The sequence below is a fragment of the Raphanus sativus genome, chromosome 5, assembly GCF_000801105.2.
Source record: "Raphanus sativus cultivar WK10039 chromosome 5, ASM80110v3, whole genome shotgun sequence".
In the NCBI taxonomy this organism is placed as follows: Eukaryota; Viridiplantae; Streptophyta; class Magnoliopsida; order Brassicales; family Brassicaceae; genus Raphanus; species Raphanus sativus.
The window spans coordinates 2,480,534-2,501,653 of NC_079515.1; the positions used below are offsets into that span (position 1 = coordinate 2,480,534).

Below are 21,120 nucleotides of genomic sequence, written 5' to 3' on the forward strand. Positions count from 1 at the left end.
GCTGCTCTAGTACGAATTATTTAAAGCCCATTGGGCCTAGGCTTCGTTTTTTATTTAGTTTTCTTTTGAGAGAGTTAACTTCACTTTCACCTTCGATACAGTGTGCGATCTTAAACGTAACAACGAAGACAACAACTGATGAGATAAAAACCAGAAAGAACCTAACTACTTTACTAATCTATACTCGCCATGGTCGTAGTTTTCATTAGTACAGATGATTTCTCACAAATTCTTGCATGTCATTTCACTAAATCAGCAAATTAAAATTTGATATCATTTGTTCGATTCCACAATACCTTCATGTGTTGATACTGTAATAACACACATGATTTCGTCCACAAGACTGAAAACAAATACGTTCAATTGATGATCAATCAACTATAGCCACTTTAATACCAACTGAAGCTTAGACAAAACAAAAAGAGATACATGAACAGGTACGATAAACCCTGGATATACGCAGAACGGTTTTCAGATTATGATTTTATATTATTAAGACATGAACCGTTGAACGAGCTAGATCATATCAAGAAATGGAACTTGCAAGAGAGATCGAGTTTTAAAATATCTGATATTAAATTAAAGCCTGGACTGAAAGAGTGCACAAACCATTTGCGGAAACATAATCAAACGAACAGATAAAGGTAAAAAGGTTCACTTGTCTACTAAAAGAGTCTCAGAGAGAATACAAAACTTAGTCTTCAGTGGTGGCATTCTCGCCGCTCTTGACGTTGTGCTTCCTTGCGTACCTCTGGTTCCTCAAGAACTTTGGGTCCATCTGTAACAACATTTCATCAAAAATCAAAATCAAAAACACTCAAACCAAAACTGAAATCTGCATTAGTTAGGTTTTAAAACTTGTATAAAGAAACTTTACCCCTCTGGTGGGGGTGTGACGGTGCCTCCTTGGCTTCTTGATTCCGTTCTTGTGGGCCTTGGCCGACTGGTTATGCGCGGTGTGATTCTTCGACTTGGCCATCTCTCTTGATCACGACAGAATATATGGAGATTCAATCAAACAACGAACTCTAAAACAAGCGAAAGAAACAAGACAAGGATATTGACGGGAAAGAAGAAGCTAACCTGTGTAAGGAAAGATAGAGGAGAGATCTGATCGGCTAGGGTTGCTTATACGGCCACTGCAGTAAAACCCTAATACATTGTTGAATTTATAGTGAGGTTTAAAATGACTAAAGTTCGCTTAATAGATCGCATGGGCCCAAAACAAATGAGGCCCAATTTGATACATATAAAGCCCATAAAATGAACCCTCAAGTTCAGACATTCTGAGAACTAAAAGTACAGTGTGTCGGAATTTAAAAAAAAAAAACACTTTTTTTTTTGGTTATTGCCTTATCATCTGAACTAAAACCCATCGAGAGTTCAAAAGAAAACCTTTGAAAAATGGCTCTCGTTCAATCCAGAACTCTTCCTCGCCTTAACGTCTCTTCATCGCCGATTCTATCCACACTCCACGCTCCTTCGTCTCTCCTTCTCCGGAGGGAAATTCGACCTTTAACATCTCCGTTCTCATCCTCCACCGCGGGGAACTTACCCCTCTCGCCGCTGACGACGCATCCGCGGAAGCTTCTCTGCCCTCCGCCTCGTGGAAAGTTTGTTAGAGAAGATTATCTTGTGGTACTACTGGGCTCTTTGTTTCTCCTTACTGTTTCAATTTGAATCTTATAGTTGAGAGTGGCCTCACTTGCTCGTGGCATCTTTTTGGCAGAGGAAATTGTCAGCTCAAGAACTTCAAGAGCTGGTGAAAGGAGAGAGGAAGGTGCCGCTGATTGTTGATTTCTATGCCACGTGGTGTGGACCTTGTATCTTGATGGCACAAGAACTCGAAATGGTACCACCCTTTGTTCGCTCACACACTTCTCACCTTTTCTTTTTAACATATTCTACATTTCATCTGCTTCGTATTCTAGTCTCTAGTAGGGTTATGCATTTACAAACGTTGGCTTTTTGGAACCGGTTGTTCGTTATGTTTACTTGAATCTTGGAATGTGTTGTAAGGTTTTTGTATTTGTAGCCTTCTTGGCAGCTCAATCTTTATAGGGGAACTCTGACAATGCATTGGGTCTTGAGGATTCTGTTTTTTTTTTTGTCTAATGTCTTTGGTTTGAGCATTTGCTTAACAGTTTAGAGACTCTTCAAGTCTCTTCTATGGTGTTTGGTTCTTTGGTGAGTTGAATAGAAAAAAGGCCCGTTCCAATCAATTAGTGCTTTCACTTCATTTTTTATTGGGTGAATGAATACATCTTTGCCATCAAGTTGGCATGTTTGTATTTTCAAAATAAATTATTAGAACTGTTGGGATTGGAGAAACTCAGCATATTCTTCTTGATTGTCTCTGTGTATTCAAATCTCGTGTGACAACTCGTGTTGGATAATTTTGGATCTTTGGGAAACAGCTTGCAGTGGAGTATGAGAGCAATGCGATGATTGTGAAAGTTGATACAGATGATGAGTACGAGTTTGCACGCGACATGCAGGTAAACTCTTTTTTTCATCAGTCTGCTCTCAGCATATCAAGGTAGTTATCATTTACAGGTAAGCAAATTTTGATACGAATGCAGGTTCGGGGATTACCTACATTGTTCTTCATCAGTCCTGACCCAAGCAAAGATGCAATCAGGACAGAAGGGCTGATTCCAATACAGATGATGCGTGACATCATTGACAACGACATGTGAAGTCAATTGTACTGATGAAACACTTTATATCTTTAGGATTGAATAGAATCGCGGTACGTAGGATTGAAGAATGTCATCTAGTTTTCATGGATGAAGAATAAAAATGTAAAACGAGATAAATGTAACCTAAGTAAGAATCTTATATGCAGAGTTGGTTTTGGTGCTGCCTTGTTAATTGTTATCTCTGAACTTTTAAATTTTATCAACAAGTTTTTTGAGAGCCCAAGAAGGCAGTGAAAGGCATTAAAGGACAGAGGAAAAGCTTTAAAGTAGCACTACTAAAAAGTCAAGCCCCACTTAAAGGCCTTTTGATGGGGAAAAGTGTTTATTCCGACCCGAACAATTTCGATCGTGCCAAATACAACCCGAATAAATGATCAGTGCCAAATACGATCTGAACTTAATTAAAATTCAAAAAATCTACCCGAACTTCTTAAAATGTGTCTAAATCTACATTGACTCTAACAGAAGTTAGTCAACCGTTAACAAAATAAAACGACATCGTTTTGATACACGGTGAAAAGTGCATATTTCGACCCAAACAATTTTGGTGGTGCCAAATACGATCCGAACACATGACATGAACTCAATTATAATTAAAAAAATTACCTGAACTTTTTAAAATATACATAAATCTACGTTGACTCTAACATAAATTAGTCAACTGTTAACAAAATAAAACGACATTGTTTTGATATATATTATTAATATATGTTCATTCCAGGACTTAAACAATAATGTGGTACCTTTTTAAAGAGGTACATTAACAATTAGACAAAAATAATTTTTTGAAATATTGTTACAAATTTGAAATTTATATAAACTACTATTTTGTCTTCATCGTATTCAATTTTAAAACTTTGGTGATAATTTTTTCTGGTTTATATAAATACATAACATGTTTTTACTTATCATATCTTTAATAAACTTATATCTTACTAAATATAAATAATAAAATATTTATAATTACACAATCTTAGATACACCTAAAATTTTGAAGTTATTTGTAAAAATTTCTTATATAGATTATTTTTATTTTTTAAACTTAAGTGGATTTTTTTCAAAGTTAATATTATATATTTTGAAATTTTGTTCAAAAATGTTAAGAGGCCTTTTACCTTTCTTTCACTAAGATATCTTGTTCAAAATATTAGACATATTACACAATAACTAAAATATATATAAGCAATCACCAAAGTTTTGAATTGGATAAGATGAAAAAAAAATATTAGTTTATACAATTTCAAATGTCTAAAAATATTTCAAAAAGTTATTTTAGTCTAGTCGTTAATGTACCATTTTAAAAGGGTATCACGACACGGACTTGAGTCCTGTAATAAACATATATTAAAATATATATTAAAATATATCAAAACTATGTTGTTTTATTTTATTAACAATTGACTAATTTCTGTTAGATATATATATATATATCAAAACGACATCGTTTTATTTTATTAACAATTGACTAATTTCTATTAGAGTCAATGTATATTTAGACACATTTTAAAAAATTCAGGTAATTCTTTTTTTATTATAATTGAGTCCATGTCGTGTTTGGCACCGACCATGTGTTCGGGTCGTATTTGGCACCACCGAAATTGTTTGGATCGAAATAGGCATTTTTTCTTGTATATCAAAACGACATTGTTTTATCTTGTTAACAGTTGACTAACTTCTGTTAGAGTCAATATAGATTTAGGCACGTTTTAAAAAGTTTGGGTAGTTTTTTTTTAATTTTAATTAAGTTCAGATCGTATTTAGCACTGACCATTTGTTCGGGTCGTATTTGGCACGATCGAAATTGTTCGGGTTGGAATAGACACTTTTCCCCCTTTTGATGGGCCTAGTTCAGAAAATGCAATCGACCGGTTTGGTTAATTGATTTGATCACGGTTACTCTCTCGTAAATTCATTCATGAATAATGAAATTAGTACAGTCTTGATGATTAAAAACAGAATAAATCCAACATTAGTCATCTGAAATTCTCACCATCCATACCAATGCAGCAAAGAACAAGCATACCAGCTAGTTAAATCTGAGTACCAGGTTATACCGGCTTCATGTTGAACCGGGCTTGGTGGGTCCATAGCAAACCCATTACTCGCACGTGCTAAGCAGCTATTTTCGCATTTTCTTTTGGAGACGTATAACTAAAGTGATATCTTATTGTCCAAAAAAAAAGTTATATCTTAAAAAGGCAATCTTAAAAAAAAGTAAAAGATGAAAAGGAGGAAGATACGATCACATGGTCAGTGAGTAACTCGTGTCTTTCAGAGGGATGTGATTGGCTCAATTGGTGTTGGTTATGAACTTATGTTAGTGGTTTTAATGTTTCGTCTATCGTTTTTATTTAATAAATTCAGTTTTATCAGCGTTGTGAGGGCATCCGCAACGCGGGATGGTAAGGCATTTCTTAGCTCTAATTCTTAGGCAAACTGATTAAAAAAATATATAATATTCGTGTAACTTAAGAATCAATCCTTAATTAAAGATATTAAGGACTAAGTCCTTAATGTGTTGGCAGCGTCTGATTGGTGAGGCGGAAGGTTGTGTTAAAAAAAAAATCATTCTGGCTGGCGATGAAAAAAAAAAAATTGTATGGTGAAACAAAGGTGATCCCGACTCTTCTCCCGACTCCTCCGGCGTCTGCTTCCTCAACTCCCCAAAGCCCCAAATCGGAATCCGCCACTCTTCTCCCGACTCCTCCCTCTCTTTCAAGAGATTAATTCCCATCGCCACCCTCTCCACCTCTTCTCCCACCCTCGGTCTCGCCGATACGTTCACTCAGCTCAAAAAACAAGACAGAGTAAGTTCCTGTCTGAAATCCCAATCCTAGTGATAGCATATGGTAATGATGAGCCTTGGCTATTATTCACCGTTAGGCTTTGAGAATCAGTTGTAGAGAACTCTAAGATTTAAGATTCAGTTCTTAAACCATTGAAAGTAGAGACAACTTTGTGATGTTAACTGCTTCATTGCTTTGATTCATCAGGGGGATGATAAAGTTGTTACCTTTATGTGTTTTAGTCAAAAAAAAATACTTAAAATTTTAACCATTCAATTAGAGGACTGGGTGATGTTACTGATGTTTTGATTCATCAGTGGATGATAAAGTTGTTCTCTTTATAGATATGTTTGTATTGTTTTTTTTTATTAGGACTAAAGGCTTGAGTTTTGATGAGAGACAAGACATGTTTTGGTTCATCAAAGTTGTTTCTCTTTGTGTGTGTGTGTGTTTTTGTATCTAGGAGTATACAAGGCAAGTCAAATTGCTGATCTTTTCCCAGCGGCTTCACCTGAGATCGTTGTAAGGGAAGCGAGGTTAGAGGACTGCTGGGAAGTGGCAGAGACTCACTGCTGATAATGGGGTTCTCTGTTCCACCAGGGTGCCAGAGGGTCTGTTTAGTCGCTATGATAGGTAGCTCGGCAGATGAACCCATCTGCATCGGTAGCCAAGGTTTCAAGATTGGTGCTTTTGATGCAAAGATTAGTCTTAACAAAGGTGCTATGTAGCTGGGATATTAACTGTTGATACCGTCACTGATTATCTTCCAAGGAAAGGACCTCTCTGTCAGAGAAGGTTTGTTTGCTTTCTCTTCTCATATGCCTCTCTGTTCTTGAAGACTAAGGACTATTTGTTTTTTTTTTTGTGGTTTTAGGACGGGGATTGCTTACATATCAAACGTGGCGGTACGAGAGAGTTTCAGGCGCAAGGGGATAGCAAAGAGACTCGTATGGAAAGCAGAGGCTTTACCTCAAAGTGGTCTGTTACTTACCCTTTGGGTGGGGGCTGAGGATCTGCATTGGTCAGAACTTCTCTATGCTGGAGGCAAAGATGGCAGTGTCATTGATTCTACAAAAGTTCTCCTTTGAGCTCTCTCCTTATGTTCATGCGCCTCAGATGGTCATGATCACTCGTCCTCAATTCAGAGCCCATCTCATCCTCCACAAGCTCTGATTATTTTCTGTACTGGTGATGTCATCAAGAATAAAATGTTTTATGAATGCAAAGATGGTACTTGTATATTATTTACTTGAACGTTACTTGACAAGTTGTAACTTTGCTGCTCAAAGCTATCAGTTGATGTTATGTTGCCATCATCAAGTTTATGAAGTGTAGAACAACATTTTGAATGGAACACTCTCTTTCAAGAAACTAAATTGTGTTGTTGACTTTATTATCTTTTTGGTGTTCATATAAAACTTCCAAAGTTCTAGGAAAATTATGCATGGATATACACATATATACACATAAAAATTCCAAAGTTCTAAAATCCAATTCAAAAAAAAAAAAAATACTAAGAACTCCATGATGAATAACACAATTGAAGATACAATTATGATTAGAATCCTTAACTATTCAATAAAAAAAAATAAACAATATTCTAATTCTATCGAACAGTTAATATAAAATGTATTGCGTCATGATTAATCGGACCGACAAAATAGGGTAAAGCGAAACTATAGTTGACATGCATGTACTTCCTTATTTACAGAGTAACTCAAACTCACTTTAAGTTTAAGCCACACAACAACAACAACTCTTATTCTTTATCAAGAAAAAGTTTCATAATTACTTTTTGCTCATGTCTAGATTCTTAACAACGAGTAATTATGATGTTAATTACAAATTGTCAACAGAAAGTAAAAAAGTAGTAGCATAGTTAAAAAGGTAAAAGCAGTAGTAAAACATGATCCTCTCATCATTCACCCAAAACAAATCAAGAATGAGAACAGAACAAAGAGAAATGAACTCATTAAACGATCGGATCCAGAATCTCCCGGAGGAGGTACGTGAAAGTAAAACGGAAAATAAGGAACGATGGGATTCGGCGGAGGCGGCGTCGGGTAGTTACCGTAAGAAGCAGGCGGATAATAGTAACTCTGTCCACCGTCTCCATACGGAGGAGGGTATTTACCACCACCGGAACTCGAAGGAGGAGGATAATAATAAGAGCCGTCGCCGCCGGAGCTCGGATGATTAGGAGGAGGAGGAGAATAATAATAAGATCCACCGCCACCGCTGGAGCTCGGAGGTGTAGGGGGCGGAGAGGAAGACGGGACAGGGTTACATGGATTGTCGCAAGAGGTACACATTGTGCAAGAAACAGTTTGGTCTTTTGACGTCGCACGGGGAGACAGTGACAGTAGCAGCAGTATGAGAAGAGCTGACACGTTAGAGAATCTGGTTGCTTCCATTGTCAGAAGTTTTGCTGTCGACAAATGAGCGAAAGATTAGGAAAAAGATCAAGTTGATAAGGAGGAGAGAAGATAAAATGAAGGGATGGAGAGAGAGAAAGAGAACAAAGCACATTCAGAGGCTCAGAAGAGAAGTGTACCTCTCTTTATTAAGGAAATTCATATCTTATTTATTTTTTTAATATATTCAAAAGTTATGTGTATTTTCTATATGACATGTTCTCATAACATGTATAGTTTGTAGGTGTGTGTGACTATATTCGTATATTAGAGTCTTGGACGGTATATATTCTTTTTACTAGACAGGCTATTTTTACAACCACAGTAATGGATTGGAGTTTGTAAGTTACAATAGAAGAGCACTAGGCCAAGGCCACATAAAATCAGCATGGTGTATAGTAAAAACTTAAGTACATACCTTTAGTAATTCTACTCTCCCTTTCAAAACTTGATTGATTGAATGCATTCATTCATCATCTCATCGGTTAAAATTATCAACTTAGATGGAGTAATAGATGATCTAAACGCAGAGTGATATTGTATCACTACGAGAACCTATGAATATGATCGATACTAATACTATTGCATCATTTGAAGTAAACTTTCAAACTCTACCACCTTGGACAATTAATTTGGGTATTTATTCAAAACTCTAACCTATTAGTACGTTTTGTTGCGCTGCACATTCTAAACATGTCTTTGTTCCAAAGGATTACAAAACTACTGAGAATAAGTTTTTTCTTGCTGTATTTTGAAAAGTAGATTCAAGTAGAAAAGGGAACTGACTCGGGATTTCATTCTAGCTCCTCGGTTTGAATAGATAGTTGATACGTGGGATCTAGCTGGACGAGTTTTGGAACTAAGTGAAAGGTCTTTTAATACAATTACACAGGATAGTTGCGATAGCCAACAATAGGCCCAGTGGAAGTCGGCACCCTATATTGATGCAAAAGGATCCGTGTCATCATCATGTAACAAAAATAGCAATGAAATTTAATTGCATTTAAGAAAAAAGTCTTCTAAATTTGCACAAGTGACACAGACAAAATTGAATTTTGCTTTTGAATGTTTACTATTATTGATCTTATATAATGTGAAATGGGTTGAAGTAATTTGAAACTTTGAAAACGAAAGGAAGAGAGAATCTAACAAAACAACAAAGGCAAAGGGAGACAAAGATCTATATGTGTTGGCTGCCAAAATGTAAATCAGATTCTTCCTTGTTTGTTTTATAAAGAAGTTGATGAGTATTGCCACCACTTTATCCCCTTCCCTCACATGCAACTTCTTTTATTATATTCCTTTTCCTTACAGCTAGTTTGGAGATGACTCATGTCGCACTCGGATTTTAAATCATAGTAAAAGAATAATTGGTACATGAATCCGCGCATCATCTATTACAATAATCCGATTTTCTCAAGTCAGCTATCCTCCTTCGGACCTTCCATCGAACAATTAGACATGAGTCTACATTACCAACTTTTATACATACTAAAAGTTTTACAACAGCAACTCTACATTACAAAATTTTAATATAAATTTAATCAAATGAGTAAATTAATTTATAATATATATACCAATGAAAATTATGTTTCATTCTCAATATGATTTGGTTTAACACAGTCTTTTCAAAATAATTATTTCTAATTATTCATTTCAATATAATTTAATAGTACTTTTTACAAAATAGAATGAAACAATTTGATAAACTGACGCAATTCGTCACAGCAGAATGGACCTAAGTATTATAAGTGCATCTCTAGAGTGAAAAATAAAATAAAGTTGAATCAGTTTTATTCTATTTTTTTTTACTTTTTTTTGAAAAAAATGAAATCTTATATTGGAGATGGTACAGAAACATGATTTATCCAATAAAACAAAAATCAATCACTAATCAATTAAACTTTTTTTTTGTCAACTGGATATCACTTAATCATTGTAGCAGTTGTTTTCTAAACTTTACGCAGTTATAAAAATGTGGCAGTTTCTTTATTCCTTCAGACAAGAATTTGTGGTAGACCAACGCCACACGTGTGAAGCATATAGATACAGCGAAACCACCTTTTCTTACGTTCGGTCCAATCCCAAACCAAACCGCGTGAACGACTGTTATTAAACGGGGTAAAACTCGTAAATAATAATAAAAATCAGAGGGTATAACAGGTAACTATTATGTTGTTAGAACTCGTAGTTCGGTAATAAGTCTCTCACTTCCACTCTCTCTCTCCATCTCCTTCCATTGTTCTTCCCCTTCTCTTCTTTCTCTCTCTCCCGTACTTCTAGGGTTTCGTTCGATCACATCTCCGTTCATCTCAATTCATCTTTTTTATAAAAAAAAAAATCCTGTAAGAAGCAGAGGAAAATGGATTCCAATTCATCATGGATCAATTGTCCTTCCGTTTTCTCATCCTCTTCTTCTTCTGCTTCTCGACGATGTCAACAATCCCGATCAGGTTAGTTTCCCACGTGCTTTTTTTATTCATAGGAATCACGTTTTATTATTATTAGTCCCTCGTCATGAGATTGATCCGTTGAATTTTGTGTTTGGGGGGGAAGATCTGTATATAGGTGCAGGAGGAGGAGGGTACGAGGATCTGGAAGGAGAAGACGATTTAAAATCGGAGTTCATCTGCCCGTTTTGCGCCGAAGTCTTCGACATCGTCGGGCTCTGCTGTCACATTGACGAAGAGCATCCTGTCGAGGCCAAGAACGGGGTAAAATTAAATTAAACATTCTTTAAAAAATGTTTCCCTCTTTTTTTTTTTCTGATACAGGATTTGTCTGATTCTTAGGTTTTTGGTTCAGGTCTTAGCTTTTTACCTTTTGTTCAGATTGTTACAATTTTTCGTTTCTTTTTTTTTTAGAAAGTTCTTGAAAATTGAGAAATGTTCTGCCTACCTTTTTGTTTCTTCTTATCAGATGAGGTCTCATTTATCAGCCTTATGAAATGATCCAATTCTTGGAATGTTTCGTTAAAATTGAGTATTCTTCATTAGCTGGTGGTAATCGGTAAAGTAGTGATCTTTCATGATCCGGTTGCTTCTATTAAACCTGGCATTGAATTTTTTTTTTCTTTTTTTATTTTTTAATCTCAGGTCTGTCCTGTATGCACAAAGAGGGTGGGATTAGATATCGTCGGCCATATCACTACACAACATGCCAACTTTTTCAAGATATCCTTTTCAAAATTTTAGATGTTTTTAATCCTTTTATTTATTACAAAATTATCTGTGGTAAATTAATTTACTAGAGTGGAGTTTTGTTTAATAACCTTGACTAGAGAGAGATTCTACGTGCAGCGAAGGAGAAGGTTGAGAAAAGGTGGTGGTGGATACAGCTCTGCTTATCTCGCCTTGAAGAAAGAGCTCCGGGAAGCTAACTTACAGTCTCTTCTCGGTGGATCCTCGAGTTACACTTCTTCTACCAATATAGATTCTGATCCGTTGCTCTCTTCCTTTATGTTTAATCCGTCAGCTGCAAACAAATCCGCTGCACCTGTTACAGAAGGAGCCTCGGCTACAACGAAACTCTCGCAAAAGGAATCTCTCAAAAGGTATCTCTATTGACCCTTTTGTCCCCAAGAAAGCAGGCAAGAAGGCTTGTTTTCTCACTTGGTCTTTGGCTTTGACGTGTGCAGAGACGTTCGAGAAGCTCCACTTTCAGGGGAAGATCGAGAGAAGGCGAAGAAGAGCGAGTTTGTGAGAGGTTTGTTCTTGTCAACCATGCTTGGTGAGGATTACTAATGAAAGCCTACTCGCCTTTTGTTGTGGGTGATTTTATGAGAAAGTGAGCAATCTTGTGAGGTTAAAAATTGTTAGAGCTTGTAAGTTAAGGAGGGGGAGGCAGAGTTAAATCCATATGTTATTGTCATCGAACTACCACCTTATAATGTTTATAAACGGAAACAAAGTACTGTACTTTCTTTTCATTGAGACATTCATAGATTCGAATAAAAACATTTAACACGTTTTGTGAAAAGTCAAGAGATTATATAGTTTGCAGGAATTTTTGGAATACACATGAATGAAGTAGATGAACCTGTACAGACTTCTCTTCTCACGATATGCAAAAAAAAGAAGAAGGAATTTGATTGAATGAATCGAATCCTAGACAATGTGGTTTCTTTTATGTTATAGCTCTACCGAAAGCATTCAGGTGTTACAGACCTAGAAGATCCTCCATAAACGTAGGAGCATTGCCAAGAAACAACACCAGAGGCAGAGTTCATCGGCAGGCAAACTCGCATGAACTCATGTTACATTTGAACTCATGTTACATTTTTTATGTTACAAAATCATTTATACATCTTTTTTATTATTTTTTTCGTCAGATAAGATGTCCGTCTAAGCTATAGATCAAGTGGTGGCCAGACGAATTGATTCTCCGGAAACATTTCCGTCTTACTGAATCTGATTTATATGAGGGAAAATATAGTCTATGGTTTTTTTGCTAATGCGTCCCGTCTATTCATTCAATATGAGATAAGCACATATCTTCAAAATCCTCTTATAATATTTGGAACACCAGGATCCATGTGTTTGTAGTCATGTCCAATAGGTCATGACATTACTGCATCATTAAAAGAAAAAAAAAGTACATGACATATTCTATAACGAACCTCACTATTACAAGCGCTACATGAGTTTCTCATCAGCCCATTACGTGTTTGAGTTGAGATATACAACACAGGGAAGCATAGTGGATTCAACATAGAGTATGGGCCAAACATGAGTAATAGAGCCCAGATATTGGGTCTTTCGATTGGGCCTCATTAGCACGTTTTTTTTTTTTCCAAGACACGTGGCCTTTGTATTCAACACGCAAAACCAGTTACGTGTCCAATCAACCCGCCTCCCTCGGATCCGAATCAGGTTCCTCGATATTTAACAAACCCGAAATGTTTTCGTGGATCTTGAGGAAACAAAGGTCGTCGTGGCCGTGGGATTGATTTGCGCAGATGACGATGGAGCTCTCTCTGATCACGGCCAAGCAAGGCGTAGCGTTTGGGAGCTCTCTTCTTCTTCTCAACCGGTGGGATTTAGCTAATCACATTTCGTTCGCCGCCGCCGATTCCCTCGTCGACCAGTCGGCGGTTATCTTCCCCGTCGATGCGATCGCTAATTCGCCGGTTAGATCCAGCTCTTACAAGACGATCCGCAGGATCCGCAAAAGGAGGCGCACGAAGCGCGTTTCATACGGCGGCGATTCGGAAGACGGAGGAGATTCCGGTCGGTTTTTATTAGAAGGGGGTGGTTACGACGGTCCGTTTGGGTTTGGCGGTGGGAATGATGGCGGTGGAAAGGGATGGAACTACGGTGGTGGTGGTGGAGGTGGTGGAAATTGGGATGAGTCATCATCGTCTTCTTGGTCGGATCCGGCGATGGAGTTCGTGTACGAAGTGATTTGCTGGATTGCGTTGTCGAATTGTGTGCATTTTGCGTTCAAGAGGATAATGACGATCGTGACGGATGGTGAAAGGGAGAAGTTGAATTTGTCACTGTCTCCTGTCTGCTGAAAAAATTCGTGGTTAGGTTGCAGTCATGTGTCGGAAAATTCTTATAATCACAGCTTCAGTTCCATCTAATGATCTCTTGTGTGTATATATATTTATAGACATTGTACATATATATTTCATTTCGTTTGCAATCTACCTTGAATTCTCTCTTCTGCTTAGAGTGATGAATGATGACACTGGATAAGTCATAAAGCAACTGCATTACAGATGCATATGCTTGTTCATGTAAGATAATAACTAGGGTTTATATATTATTAAGCACTGCTGCTTTGTCTAATTTTCCAAAGCTTGATGACCCATGGGTGATGGTGGTTGATTTTGGTTCCAGTTCTGTGATGTTGGCTCTCTTCTTCTCTCCACCTGCCTAGACCTAGTCACCTAGGCCTGGTGCTGTTCATTGAACCTATAGTGTGGGGTCCTGGGTGTGACCTCTCCTTCAATGTACAAGTCACCTGAACATCAGCAGAGCAAAATTGGTATATCTCTCACAATATCCCAATCAGTCAAATGACAATCCAAAAACAGTACCATACTTGCTATCAAGATAGGCATCTGGTAGCACCAAGAGGACACCAAGCAATCCTGAAGAATCACACAACTCTTGGATTAAGTATCAAGCAAAAGGTCATTAAGTTCCAAACCTAGACACCAATATATTTCTACAAAAGAAAAAAATTCAGATAGAACAACTCCTTGAAGCCATTCAAATGACTGAACCAAAACCATTATAAGCATTCTCAGAGCAACGAAGAATCAAACTGACAAAAGAGGAAAGTCTCTTCTTTATAAAAAAAGAAACTTTTTGTCTGTTCAAAACATTCTTGTTGTTCACGGATCAAAGTTATCTCAAAAAGCTTCTTTATATTTTGTTATCAAAAAGAAGAAGATACGTCTTTCTGAGTACAACCTAAAGATAAGAACACCTGATCAAACACGATATGAGTTGTCAATCATCTTATATCAGTTAAATACTTAAATGTATTTTAGGATCTCTTCTTCTGAACATGATCTCTAAAAGTAGTATTATATTACAACTGTGCTGACTCTGCTCTGAATATTTTAATTATTATTTTTGCTTCTTTCGTCATAAATTCAAATCTCTTTAATTGTTTTAAAAAATAAATTAAATTTAAATTATCCAAAGGTGTAAGGTTTTGCGACTTTCAAAAAATAGTTTTGAAAATCTCTTTTGATTTGTTGCTGCAACTTGAGGATCACAGAGAGAGAGAGAGAGCTAGACAAATGGGGAGTAGCACCGGTGATCTGGTGACACGTGTCCAATCAGCTCATCTGTTCGATCACGATGCCTTGTTCCGTTACGCCGCCGACAACGTCTCCGGTTTTCCGACCAACCCATCTCAGTTCACCATCTCACAGGTTTTACTCGGTTCTCTCCGCCCTGCCCAAATATCGAAGCTTTATCTGATTATTTTTTGTTTCCCCCTCTTGCAGTTCGGACACGGGCAATCGAATCCGACGTTTCTGATCGCTGTCGGCTCGGGGAGCTCCACGAAACGCTACGTTCTGAGGAAGAAGCCTCCTGGGAAGCTCTTGCAATCTGCTCACGCTGTTGATAGAGAGTTTCAGGTAAATCAAAAAAATCAAATCTTTTACTTTAAGTGTTGTTTTTTTTTGGTCACATAAAAGGTGGATGCTTTTTTTGGTTATTGTTAGGTGCTTAAGGCTCTTGGTGAGCATACACAGGTCCCTGTTCCTAAAGTCTTTTGCTTGTGCACTGACCCCACTGTGATTGGGACTGCTTTTTACATCATGGAGTTTATGGAAGGAAGAATCTTCATTGATCCCAAGTTGCCTGTAAGATCGATCTCACATAAACTCTTATGTGAGTGTCTTGCTTTAGATGTGACATGTGTGTGTGTGTTTCATTTGGTTTTGAAATTAGAATGTAGCACCGGGGAGAAGGAGTGCTATCTATCGTGCAACCGCCAAAGCCTTAGCTTCTCTTCATTCTGCTGATGTGGATGCGATTGGTCTTGCCAAATATGGCCGGCGAGCCAACTACTGCCAAAGACAGGTCAGTGGATTAGTTCAGACTGGTTGTTCTAACTAGATGATTTGAATTGATTAGATATCTAAATTTTCAGATAGATAGATGGTTCAAACAGTATTTGGCTTCGACAAGCGAAGGCAAACCCGAAAGGAATCCAAAGATGTTTGAGCTTGTGGATTGGTTACGCAAAAGCATACCCACGGAAGATTCAACAGGGGCCACATCAGGACTTGTACACGGAGACTTCCGCATTGACAATCTAGTGTTTCATCCTTCTGAGGTATCTGATGACTCTCTCTCTTAAGCTCTTTTTTTTTAATGAGATCCTTTGGATAGTCTTTGGAGACCTTAACTCCTTAAGCTGGCAGGATCGAGTTATTGGAATACTTGACTGGGAACTGTCCACGCTTGGGAACCAAATGTGTGATGTTGCATACAGCTGTATGGTAATATGATCTAATTCCACAAAGCGTTTTTAATTATTTGCTTCCTTCTCTGATATATATAAAGTAATATGGTGTTGGTTGGTTGGTGGCAGCATTACATTGTGAATGTTCAGCTTGATAAGGAGCATGTGGGTGATGGTCTTGAGACTACCGGACTTCCAGAAGGATTACTTTCGATGCCAGAGTTTCTCTTAGAATACTGTTCTGCAGTGGGGAAACCATGGCCTTCTGCAAACTGGAAGTTCTACGTAGCCTTCTCTTTGTTTCGAGCTGCTTCAATCTACACGGGCGTGTACAGCAGATGGTTAATGGTATTAATCCTGTAAATTTTATTTTATTGTAAGATACAATTATACCGGCCACTGGGGAATTAACATTTCGGCATCACCAGAGGACAGACACGTGTTGCCACGTGACTAGTCTGGATCACTTCTGTGGTGGTGCCGGTATAATTCAAGAAAAAGATACAAATGTCATCAACGTTGGTTTTTGGACATGCAGGGGAATGCTTCTGCAGGTGAACGTGCCCGGAACACAGGGGCTCAAGCCAATGAGCTTGTGGAGTGTGCCTTGGGTTATATCGCACGGGAGAATGTTCTTCCTCCGCACCCTCCATCTGGTAAAAGAGATGTGAGCCCATCGTATGAAAGCCTTGTGGATGCAAGCGGGAGATCCGTTCCCAACAGAAAAGTGTTGGAGTTAAGACAGAGGTTGATCAAGTTTATGGAAACTCACATCTACCCGATGGAGAAAGAGTTCTCCAAACTTGCTCAGTCAGATAAGCGTTGGACCGTTCACCCCGAGGAGGAAAGGTTAAAGGAGGAGGCGAAGAGACAAGGCCTATGGAACTTATTCATTCCTGTAAGTAATAGTTTCTCTTCATATGTGTACTTTGTTTTTAACCCTGAGTGAGAGTTCGGTTCTTTTCAGGTGGATAGTGCTGCTAGAGCTAGAAGAGAACTAGCAGCTATTGAGAATAAACAATCTTTTGATCAATTGTTTGGAGAGGGTCTCACGAACCTGGAGTATGGTTACCTTTGTGAGATCATGGGTCGTTCAGTTTGGGCTCCTCAGGTTTTCAACTGTGGTGCACCTGATACTGGAAACATGGAGGTAATAAAAAAAAAACAATGCATGATTCTGTTTAACCTGTCTAGAAGTTGTCTCATTGCTTATTGGTTTTTGTATTCATTACTATCTTTGTAGGTGATACTTCGGTATGGAAACAGAGAACAGATTTCTGAATGGCTTATTCCGCTGCTTGAAGGAAAGATTCGTTCCGGATTTGCTATGACTGAGCCACAAGTTGCATCTTCTGATGCAACCAATATTGAGTGCTCCATTACAAGGTTAGAGATTTTTTCTTTTGATTCTTATGTTGGTGTACTTATAGCTAATTAAGTTTGCTTAATATATAGACAAGGTGATTCATATGTGATCAATGGAACAAAATGGTGGACAAGTGGAGCAATGGATCCCAGGTGCAGAGTGCTTATACTCATGGTTAGTTCTCTGCCTCTCTCTTTGTCTCTCTCAGAAAGTATATCAATTCACAAAACGTATTTGTTATATTATTATTCACAGGGAAAAACTGATTTCAACGCTCCAAAACATAAGCAACAGTCTATGATACTAGTGGACATGCGGACTCCAGGTATACACGTGAAGAGACCTCTCACGGTGTTTGGTTTCGACGACGCGCCTCATGGACACGCTGAGATTTCTTTTGAGAATGTGGTTGTCCCGGCGAAGAATATTCTCCTAGGAGAAGGCCGAGGCTTCGAGATTGCTCAGGTAATAATAATAATAATACTACAAAAGGAGAGGGAGAGACACAGGGGTAGGATTTATATTTTATTCTGATGTTGTCATTGTTTGGTGATATCATCAGGGAAGGTTAGGCCCTGGAAGATTGCACCATTGCATGAGATTAATAGGTGCAGCAGAGCGTGGGATGGAGCTAATGGCTCAAAGAGCTCTTAGTAGGAAGACTTTTGGTATGTTCATAGCGCAGCACGGTTCTTTTGTCTCTGATCTTGCAAAGGTAAAAAAAAACAACACTTGTGTTCTTTAATCACTTATATGGCGTCTTATGAGTGCTTTGCATTATGATGGATACAGTTGCGAGTAGAGCTGGAAGGAACCAGATTGTTAGTTCTAGAAGCTGCTGATCATCTCGATAAGTTTGGAAACAAAAAAGCTCGAGGGATTCTCGCGATGGCCAAGGTAAAAAGAAAAAGATGTTTTATATTTGTAACCAAAGTAGAAGTTGGTGAAGCAAAAAACAATTTTGGTTTTTTTTCAGGTTGCAGCTCCAAACATGGCGTTGAAGGTACTAGACACGGCTATTCAAGTTCATGGAGCAGCTGGTGTGTGCTCGGATACAGTTTTGGCGCATCTCTGGGCCACGGCTAGAACGCTCAGGATTGCTGATGGACCTGACGAGGTTCATCTTGGGACCATTGGCAAGTTAGAGTTACAGAGAGCTTCAAAGCTTTAAACCCCCCCAGAGAGAATCATATTTGCCTTTTGTATTATTTATACATGATAAATAAAGCTGTTGTTGGGATCTTTTGCAGTATGGTAAACCTGAATAAGTTTTATACATGATCTTCTCATCTGTTTCACACTTGTTGATGATGATGATAATGCATTGTGAGATTCTTTTTATGCCTCGTCCCAGCTTCTTTTTCTCTCTAATCTTTATAACAAGATCACAGAAGAAAACGTAATATCCCACAAATTTTAAGAACATCATAAACGCCATAGACCAAACGTTTTAGATGGAGAGAGTAACCACAATAGAATTTACAAAGAGCAGTGGGCTCAGAAAAAAAAAGAGCAGTGGATTTAAAGTTAATTCTTTTGATTTTATAATATAGTGTTATTCAATGATTGATTTTAAATATTTTATATTGGTTAATTGTATTTAAAATCTCTTTTTTTTGTTAAAAGTTATAAAATGTAGGATTGTTGGTTCTTGTATTTAAATGAATTTGCAATTAAGATCTTGTGTTATTCATGTTTGATAAAATTTGACAATTTATTTGACTTGAAATCCTTTGGAACAAATTTATATTCTATTTTATGTGTAAAATATATGAGTTAATATTTAGGAGAAATTTTACAAATACACTTTATTTGATATCACAATTCAATTTTACCATCATTTTAGGAATATTTTCACAAATACCACTTTCATTAATGAACAAAATAACAATAGTGTTTTATCTTTTTTTTTCCTCCATCAAACTTTTCTTTCTCTTTTTGATAATCTCTCCATAAAAACTGCCACGTTGTTTTCATCTAGTCTCGCCGTCGATGTCCAACCTCGCAGTCGTTGTCTTTAACCTATATTTTTTTGATCTATAAACAGTTTCTATTACAATCAAAACTCAATAAAAAATATTTTAACGATGAAAGAATATTCATTTTTTTTTCTGAAATACGAAAGAACACTTATCTATTGGAAAGATTTCTCATTTCCAATCAGATTTTCTGTATCTAGAAAATATATGAACAAATTTTAGTTACGAAGTCAACATCCCCATTTTGTTTATAAAGTTAACGTATTGTTTTTTTCATTGTTAATTGATCAAATCTAGAAAATAACTTTCATCCTTTGACCAAACTTTGCATTACATTGATCAAATTCATCTATTTAGTTTTTTTTTTCATAATAATAATATAAAATATCGTTTTCATCTTGTATATTAGTGGTGTTTCTATGATAATATTGTTCATAAATTCGGAATTACAATTCAAATTAGAATCCTCTTAAAATAAATTATGATTCTGTTAAATAAATCAAATGATATTATGTTGAACAAATTGTTGTTATTGAATCAATGATTTAAATGTATTTTTTCAATCCATCAAAATATATTTGTAATTCAACAATTTGTTTAACATAATATTATTTGATTTATTTAACATAATCCTTGCAATTTAAATTAGAATCCTCATACAATAGATTATAATTCTCTTAAAATAAATTATGATTATGTTAAATAAATCTCAACTTGTTAAGAAGATTCTAATATCATTGATTGAATAACAACAATTTGTTCAACATAATATCATTTGATTTATTTGCAATTCAAATTAGAATCTATCAAAATGTATTTCAATTCAAATTAGAATTGATTTATTATTGAGAAAATTGAAAAAATAGGACATTTAGAACTTGAATTTGTCCCTCTAAAACTTAATCTAATATTTTGTCTCATTAGAATTTTAATGAATATTAATACATTATTCGATTAAATTAATCTAAATTAAATTTATTTAGAATATATAACATTTGTTAATTGTTTTCTTAATATAATTTTGTTAAGTAAAATAATATGAATTAGAAAATGGCAAAAACACGGTAAACCAGCCACCTGACCATCTTCTTCGATAAGCCCTCTTGTTACTTCGCTATGAACTTCCATGAAAGTTGCTCAGCCACCACGAAGTCTCTTTACATCAAGACTGGAACATCTCATTTGTCCCCGGATCTTCAGTCGCCGCCGGATCTTCAGTTGCCATCATCACAGAGTAAACTCGAGCAACAATGGTGGACTTTCTCTTTTTTTTTTCTCCCATTAGATCTTTTAAGCTTCTGATGTATTTCATTTTAGCCTCATAGTTTCTTCATGTAAAGAAAAGACTTCTCGAATTAAACCAAAACTTTCAACTGTGCATTTCATACTTCCTCGTAATTTCAAAATAGGCCTTTTTCTCTTGTTGGTTTTCAAATCGATCACAAACTTTATAAGAGAGAAAAACATAGAAGAGAAGATATTGTGTGAGATTTATAGTAGATTTTATGTAGATTTAGTAAAAATATTAACTGAAATGTGGAAGTTCTCATATTTTCGTGGTTTAGCTATAATATATATCTTACTTAGAGTAGTACATTGCATAGTGGGTGAAAATTCTATTCTTCCTTACGCGCAGCATTAGATAATTGCTTGATCAGGTTATCACACAAACAAGGTAAGGTAAAATGTATATTTAATTTTAGAAGTTATAATCGATCAAACTTTATGTAGACGAACGATATCTTGTTAGAGTATAAATGAAAGAATTATAGCTAAGATATAATATAGAAGAAAATTTTGTTTGTGTTATATATCAAAGATAAATCAGTGTATAATATTTTGTATCTGATTCTAAACGAAGTAGATATAACATAAATAGTCATATATACTTATGTTTATGGTAGTTTTCATATTTATGTTTCTCAGATAGGATATAAA

At 36.5% G+C, this 21,120-nt stretch overlaps 6 protein-coding genes and 1 pseudogene across 6 annotated transcripts; 5 read left to right on the forward strand and 2 right to left on the reverse strand.

Annotated features, from left to right (window-relative positions):
* Positions 1-554: 554 nt before the first annotated feature.
* On the reverse strand, positions 555-1,214 carry LOC108859331 (60S ribosomal protein L29-1). The gene is made up of 3 exons (XM_057010982.1): positions 1,084-1,214; positions 878-983; positions 555-778 (listed from the first exon to the last, which is right to left on the reverse strand). The coding sequence occupies exons 2-3, from the start codon at positions 977-979 to the stop codon at positions 695-697; spliced, it is 186 nt and encodes a 61-aa protein (XP_056866962.1). The 5' UTR covers positions 980-983; positions 1,084-1,214; the 3' UTR covers positions 555-694.
* Positions 1,215-1,284: 70 nt separating this feature from the next.
* Positions 1,285-2,874, forward strand: LOC108856953 (thioredoxin-like protein CITRX, chloroplastic). The gene is made up of 4 exons (XM_018630861.2): positions 1,285-1,638; positions 1,730-1,852; positions 2,418-2,498; positions 2,583-2,874. Exons 1-4 carry the CDS (start codon positions 1,405-1,407, stop codon positions 2,697-2,699), a joined length of 555 nt encoding a protein of 184 aa, XP_018486363.1. The 5' UTR covers positions 1,285-1,404; the 3' UTR covers positions 2,700-2,874.
* A 3,010-nt stretch (positions 2,875-5,884) lies between these two features.
* On the forward strand, positions 5,885-6,804 carry LOC130495200 (GCN5-related N-acetyltransferase 4, chloroplastic-like; annotated as a pseudogene).
* Positions 6,805-7,294: 490 nt separating this feature from the next.
* On the reverse strand, positions 7,295-8,034 carry LOC108862747 (uncharacterized). Its single transcript, XM_056986508.1, has one exon. It carries the CDS (start codon positions 7,900-7,902, stop codon positions 7,411-7,413), a length of 492 nt encoding a protein of 163 aa, XP_056842488.1. The 5' UTR covers positions 7,903-8,034; the 3' UTR covers positions 7,295-7,410.
* Positions 8,035-10,072: 2,038 nt separating this feature from the next.
* On the forward strand, positions 10,073-11,880 carry LOC108862751 (protein DEHYDRATION-INDUCED 19 homolog 4). Its single transcript, XM_018636985.2, has 5 exons — positions 10,073-10,355; positions 10,459-10,616; positions 10,998-11,075; positions 11,196-11,455; positions 11,540-11,880. Exons 1-5 carry the CDS (start codon positions 10,265-10,267, stop codon positions 11,643-11,645), a joined length of 693 nt encoding a protein of 230 aa, XP_018492487.1. The 5' UTR covers positions 10,073-10,264; the 3' UTR covers positions 11,646-11,880.
* Positions 11,881-12,767: 887 nt separating this feature from the next.
* LOC108862752 (uncharacterized) lies at positions 12,768-13,562 on the forward strand. The gene has a single exon (XM_018636986.2). The coding sequence runs from the start codon at positions 12,860-12,862 to the stop codon at positions 13,415-13,417; it is 558 nt and encodes a 185-aa protein (XP_018492488.1). The 5' UTR covers positions 12,768-12,859; the 3' UTR covers positions 13,418-13,562.
* A 1,037-nt stretch (positions 13,563-14,599) lies between these two features.
* LOC108857925 (probable acyl-CoA dehydrogenase IBR3) lies at positions 14,600-18,544 on the forward strand. Its single transcript, XM_018631932.2, has 15 exons — positions 14,600-14,794; positions 14,870-15,004; positions 15,092-15,232; positions 15,321-15,452; positions 15,523-15,708; positions 15,797-15,874; positions 15,967-16,185; positions 16,376-16,735; positions 16,805-16,987; positions 17,081-17,223; positions 17,293-17,377; positions 17,459-17,668; positions 17,766-17,918; positions 17,996-18,100; positions 18,180-18,544. The coding sequence occupies exons 1-15, from the start codon at positions 14,660-14,662 to the stop codon at positions 18,372-18,374; spliced, it is 2,460 nt and encodes an 819-aa protein (XP_018487434.2). The 5' UTR covers positions 14,600-14,659; the 3' UTR covers positions 18,375-18,544.
* The last annotated feature ends 2,576 nt before the right edge of the window (positions 18,545-21,120 follow it).